The 6,668-nt window shown below is 43.4% G+C and overlaps 1 protein-coding gene across 1 annotated transcript in view; it reads right to left on the bottom strand.

Annotated features, from left to right (window-relative positions):
* Positions 1-339: 339 nt before the first annotated feature.
* itgb8 (integrin, beta 8) overlaps positions 340-6,668 on the bottom strand; it is a 16,938-nt gene continuing 10,609 nt past the window's right edge. The window contains exons 12-16 of the mRNA XM_070985297.1: positions 6,468-6,668; positions 6,249-6,352; positions 5,210-5,326; positions 3,198-3,361; positions 340-2,193 (exon numbers count right to left, since the gene is read on the bottom strand). The exon at positions 6,468-6,668 is cut by the window's right edge and continues 22 nt beyond it. Coding sequence (XP_070841398.1) covers positions 2,065-2,193; positions 3,198-3,361; positions 5,210-5,326; positions 6,249-6,352; positions 6,468-6,668 — 715 coding nt within the window. The 3' untranslated portion in view covers positions 340-2,064. The remainder of the gene's footprint in view (positions 2,194-3,197; positions 3,362-5,209; positions 5,327-6,248; positions 6,353-6,467) is intronic.

Below are 6,668 nucleotides of genomic sequence, written 5' to 3' on the forward strand. Positions count from 1 at the left end.
GATCTTTGTCCTACACGGTTTAATTAATCAAACTCTGTATTTTGCACACTTTCTGTAACTACCTGTTGCTTCAAGCATTTGCAGTGATCGGAACACGGTTGTCTTTGTGTGCATCTCCACCTAGTGTTCAGTTTATACAGTTTGTTGCATAAAAAATAAATAAATAAATAAAAATATTTCTTTTGTCAGATTGACGCAAAACCAATGATAAGACTATGGCTACATATACATAAAAAATAACAGACTAGCTTGGAAAAGACTTCATTTAGGACTGCTTTAGTAATAAAATGTATTGAAAATGTAATATACATACATACTAACATTAAATATATAAACTAACATTAGAAATTTGAATTGAAATACAACTGTAAACCCGTTAACACAGAAAAAGCATAAGAACTCAAGAAATGATTTTTAAAAAATCTTGCACATTTTATTTTGATGAAAATATTCATGCTACACAACTAGTCACATTAATTGGCAGCAAAACTACACAGAAAAGTGCTGTTGTTACCCCGAACTCAGTGCCCGGTTAGATGAGATGATTATTACCTTATTGCTGAATTATTCTCATGATTAGAGAAAGAGACCGCTCCTCATGAACACAAACAGTACCCACTACCTGGAACTCAAGTAGCCTTATCATAAAATAGAACAATTAACATAAATAAAAAGGAAAAAAAATCACAATAAATAATAATTAGTGTTCCTGACTCACAGTAAAATGGAGCAGGTATTGCTGTAAACAATATTGTGTTAAATACAGTTCAAAAAGAGGAACAGGATTGGGCAAGCAAAAGTCTCACAAGATGCCATGCAACTGGCACTGAATGAGGTGGATTTCCACCTCTGATCTTCGTGCCTTCAGAGCTGATTTGTACCTTTGTACAGGAGCTGGTCTCAGAGTCTAAACTTGCCAGTTTGGGTATTTATGGCTCTGGGATGATGAGCAGATACATGCAGACAGAGTTCTGGTTCTCTCTCTGTTATAGAGGCCACAGGCGCAGGCGTTTGATGATACAGTTGCAGGTTAATGATCAGTATGTGTCTTTTTTAAATATGAATTTTCAGTCCATTGTTATTCCAGTGTTGTGCGATTTGTTACATTAGCTTCAGATGCTCTTACGATGCCTTCTAATGCCCAACATATAATCATTTCAAGCCCACCAGTGCAGCTCCCCTGCCGGCCTCGGTTTTCAGTAGTATAATGCAAAACAGTTGTTCTAGTGCAAGTCTAATCAGATTATCAACAACTGACAATCATATGAAACTATATTCTCACTTATCACGATGGAAAAATGCCATAAAGTAACACTAATTTGCAACGCAGTTGATCGTTTAACAAAAACAAAATGCAACAAAGAAATGAAAAACACGAGAAGACAAGGTACGCCACAAATGACTGGAAATCTGATTCACTTAAAAAATAAAAATAAAAAGGCATTCAAAGTCATTGGCGTGCTTCAAGAATTAAATCCAAAGGGAATACAGCTGAGGTCAGTAATGGAGAAAAACTTGCCATACCATAAACTGGCCACACGGGGGCAGACTAAGGCAGGGAGATAGCACAGTTGGAGTGTCACACAATCACATAAACCTAAAACATGTAGTGTTTTTACTATAAAATCATAAATAGAAAGCCTAGATAGAGCATGAATGCATCTACCTGCACCACGCACTCTCTCACACACACATACACAACCATAAGTTAGAGCAGTAATCGCTGCATGGCTAAAAAGCGAGGAATGATCACCCTTTACCCTGTGGAAGAAGCAGCCTCCCTGCTGCTACAGAGGAAGAAGAGGTGGGGTATTTGTGCTCTTTGTTTCATCTCGATTTCCAGGGTACTGGCCACATTAGTCACACAGCCTGTTTGTGTTTGGTCAGGTTGTGATGTGATGTCATCCCACAGAGGTTTCATAGTTAAGTTTATCATTATCAGAGTCTCCGCATACAGCTGGTGAAAGTTTCATGAAGGTTAAAAGGCAGAAAAGAAGCCTTTAGTCGACTCTCCTTCTATATGTCTCTTCTAACTTCCCTCTGGCCTTGACCTTTGACCTCTGCCTAGTACTGCCAGGGGTCACCAAGGTGCATCTTGGGAACCTGGATGTGCATCTCCACGGGGTGGTCAGGCGGACGGTCCCTCCTGTAGGTGACTGTCTTCTCATTGGTTGTGGGGATGTATGACAGGTCCTGAAGGAGGGCAGAAAAATGCAGTCAGTCACAGACTTGGTCCTACACTTCCCACAATGCAACTCAACAGCATGGTTTGGTGAAGCAGTGTTCATGTTATGAGGGATGGATGGTGGAGATGGAAAAAGATGATGTGTAATTGCAGAGTTAGTCATGTGAGGGTTAAATATACTGTGCACTGACAATATTAACACCATATCCATTAAATGTTCTGTTTAAAATGTGTTGTTCAAGCCAAGCTTGCTCAGGTGATGTCACTTGGGTAATCGCCTGACTTGATGAAGCTCCTCCAGAGCCACAGATGACGTTATGCAACTGTTCTCACAGGCTATGTTGTTGTATCTGTGACTATTAAATTAGCTTTGACTTATTAAATCAGTGGAGTGGCCCTTTAATATCAGCAGCTCCATTTAGGTGGATTTCATAAAGTGGATTTCAGCTTTACAACACTTACAAGGCTCCCAGTTAATATAATATGTGTCAGATTTCCCCTGAGGGTATAATGTTACACCTGCAGCCTCAACGGGGGACTGTTTCCTATGTAAGAATTCAAATGCCAAACAGATGCATCCGTTTTTACACAATCTATAATCTGCAGTGTTATTAAGACGATCTATGGCAAATGATGAACAACAAATGAGGGGTGTCCAAACACTTATAAGTGATCCAAACCACTTTAGGCACACATATCTCCAGGAAGTCCCCGCTGTTGAAATTCCCTTCTACTCGATGGTGCTGTACATCATAGTAAGGTCACAAATCTGGACATTGTAGATGTTGAGCTGGGAGTTGGGAGGAAATGTAAAATACAGCTGTACCTCTAACAGCAGGCTCAAGTTTCTCACTCCTTGTTTCAGCGGACAGTACACATGAACAAAAATATCCCAAAGACTTAAGGGGTCCCTAATGCTTGTGAGGGCTCCAGGGACACGACAGCCTCCCCTTGATTAAAACCATGCTGCGCAAACGATCGCCTCCAGCGTATTTGACTTTTGAAAGCTAACCTTTCCAGTGCAGTGGTAGCCTCCGTCTTCAGCAGCGCCCCCTTGTGACCTGACTCTCTTCTGCAGCAGCAGCCGCGACACGGCCACCACCACCAGGCCGCACAGCACCGTCAGAGCACACACACTCAGGAATGTTCCTACCAGCCGACTGCTGCTGGCGCACTCTGTGAACACAAGAATAAGGTTTCACTGTGGAGAACTGGGGCAGGCTTCCGTTCACTGTGACGGGCAAAAAGCTCAGATAAGAGAATTACACACTGTACACTCAAGTACACGCTAAAATATGGAATCAGAGAGGCATAAAGTTGCAGGTGCAGAGACTCCTCATGACGCTGTCTACAGAAAAAACACTTCTGTAGTTTCTATTTCTACACTCGTGAGGAGCCTTGCACCCCAGCCCCCTACCTCCTTCAACAGTAACCATCTCGACTATATGCCTAACCCCAGCCCTCATCTTAATCCAATCCTAACTTAAAGCTTTAAAACCAAGTCTTAATCCCCAAACGCCCCTTTAAAGATGAAAGGACAGATCAATCGGTCCCTCATTTCCAAAAACGTCCTCACTCTCAAGGTCTAAAATTCAAACTGGTCCTCACAAAGACAGGCGCACAAGAGCAGCATGGTGGAAATAAGTATTCAGATCCTACAAGATGAGATAACATAAGATAAGATAACATAAGATAATCCTTTATCAATCCCTCAGATGGGAAATTTGCAGTATTACAGCAGCAAAGGGCATAGAGCAATAGTAAAAGAAAGCTCATTTGTTACCCTCAGTATCAGCATCAGTAAATAAGGCACGATATGATAAATAAGTAAACAGTATAATTAGTAAAACAAGGCAGTGGTTGTATATAAATTAAAGAGGACAATCTAAACCACGTAGAAGAAAGAAAACAATGCTAAACAGTGCTAATAGGGACAAAAGAAGAATATATATAGGAGAAAAAACAGAAAAATAATATAAAAACACTCAATTACGGGTCAAAATCCTTCATACAAAATCTTACTTAAGTAAAGGTACAGAAATAACACATCAGAATGAACTTTTGTGTATCATGTGCATCCGTTTTCTGTAGACAAAATGTCCCAGTGAGTGATATGTTAGTAAATATTACATTATCCTGATACTGATACATCAATGTTTAAGTAGTATTTGGCAGCAGGTGAAGCCGCTCACAGTGGGCCCTGCTTCATCTACTTTATGTCCTGTAACCAGTAACTCCAGCTGCCTAATAAATGTAGAGAGAGTAAAGTACAAATACCTCAAAATTGTACTTAGGCACAGTACTCTAGTAAATGTACTTAATTACTTTGCACATAAACACACTCGTTCAGTGGCAGCTGTGCCAGCGGTGCTGTGCTGAATAGTCAGCTGGCTGTGTGTCTGCTGGGGAGCATGTGCGGATGACGGGCTCGTCATTCAGCACAAAGAACCCAAAGAGTGCACTGACATTTTGTAACTAGGTTACCATGGAGACCTGGCTCCTGCTGCACCCGGGAGGAGTGGGCGTGAGCAGGAAGAGAGTGTCCCTTCGGGTGGAGAGGGGGGTGAGGGGGTAGGGGGAGATTTGGGGGGTGGGGGGGGGGGACACGCACAATGAGGAGCGCTGTTCCAGAAATCGGGAAGGCGGGGATGAACTGTAACACTTGGATGTGCTGTGTGTGTGTGTGTGTGTGTATGTAACCCAGGGCATGTGTGAACTAGTGGGTTTTAAATTATTTATGTGTGCGTGTGTGCTTGCGTGTGTATAGCTGTGAAAATCAAGAAAGTGAGCTGGGAACTGAGGGGAAATGTAAAATACAGCTGTAACACTGACAGCAAGCTTGCTGACTCAAATACACCAGGGTGCAGTAGTGCAATAGTAGCAACGGAAGTGACCTCGAAGTAAGGCATGTGTGTGTGTGTGTGTGTGTGTGTGTGTGTGTGTGTGTGTGTGTGTGTGTGTGTGTGTGTGTGTGTGTGTGTGTGTGTGTGTGTGTGTGTGTGTGTGTGTGTATTGCCATTATACCTGGTCTTGTGCTAATGTGAAGCTGGGTCTGACCAGACTGTGAGCTTGTTTGAAACCGATAGCGACAGCTGTCCTTGCTGATGTACATACACTGAATCCACATCTCCCCTGCTTGACCTGAAAATGGAGAGACAGAGAGCTGTAGTGAGATGTTATTCAGTGCAGACATGTTAAGCTCCCAACCCCAGTGAAAATCCTCCAGGACTTCTAAAAACAAAAGAATCAATGAGAGTAGCGTTACAAGAAAGCTGCTGAAAGCTGCGCTGATCAATATTTTGATACCACTGACACAATGGATCAGATTACAGCAAGAAACATGAAAGGTGCTGCAGGTAGTCACAAATCCACAATATTATCACCCATCGCTGCAGCTGCCCTCAGCTCCACAGAGCCTGTTTATCTCTTTAGCTCATAGTTTTGCTTTTCTCATCTACATGTTTCCAGCTGCAGCAGGCAGTTGTCTTCAGTGTATTCATTCAGATATGGTTTTCAAGAGTTGGTGGACACCAAAACATAGCTAAAAGGACAGTGCACTGGGCCGTGTCTGCCCTTTTTGTAGCCTTCTCTTGTATGTGTGCTGCTTTGTGCAACCTTTTCATAAAGCCTCGACCTGGCTGGAGGCTACACACCCACTGCCCCAAGGCTGCAGCCCAGAAACATCCCCAAATGTCTACACTGTGTTTTAGGAACATCTTGCATTGTATACCTTTAAAGAGCAACTAAACACCAGCTGAAAATCTTGTTTTTGCTGCCCTCCTGTGGTATGCCACTGTATGCCAGGGCCTGTCTGCACTGTGACACCTTGGTTGGGTGTGGTCAGAGGTGCAAACAGCCAGTGATCTGCTGCTTTACAACCTGGTGTTAAGTTACTCTTTAAACTACTCAGGCAAATGAGAAGCTGCATCTCTTTGACCATGAAGCTGACATGGAGACTCTACAGTGAATTAAACACATCTGGACCAATCACAGCCCCTTTCCAGCATCGACTTTCCTCATTTCCACAAGCAGAGCTGATTCTATTGGCTAAACTGCCTTTTACCTGATACATCATCCATGTAGCCCACCAATGGGGCGCAGGTGTTGTTGCACTGTCCTCCCTCTTTTTGTGTGAGGCCGTGAGACAGGTGGCAGTCCACACACTTCCTGACAGAGAGAGAGAGAGAGAGAGACAGACCACATCAGTGTCAGCCTCAAACACACATAGTCCTGTCAGAGCTCCCATCATGCTTTGTGGTCGTGAACAGAAGCTGACAAGTACCAGTACGATTGGCAGGTGCTCTGGCAAACAGGGCATCTCTCGCAGAAGTCTCCAGAGTGTCGGGGGTCGTCACACACACACTTTCCGCACTCACACCTGCCCCGCCCGCTGCAAAGCAAGCCGTTGGCTGATTGGCAGGTTGCTGTGGAGGTGGGACAGCTGCAGCTATCCCCTGCCCAACCGTCCTCGCACACGCACTCA

Source organism: Chaetodon trifascialis, chromosome 17 (assembly GCF_039877785.1).
Source record: "Chaetodon trifascialis isolate fChaTrf1 chromosome 17, fChaTrf1.hap1, whole genome shotgun sequence".
Lineage (NCBI taxonomy): Eukaryota > Metazoa > Chordata > Actinopteri > Chaetodontiformes > Chaetodontidae > Chaetodon > Chaetodon trifascialis.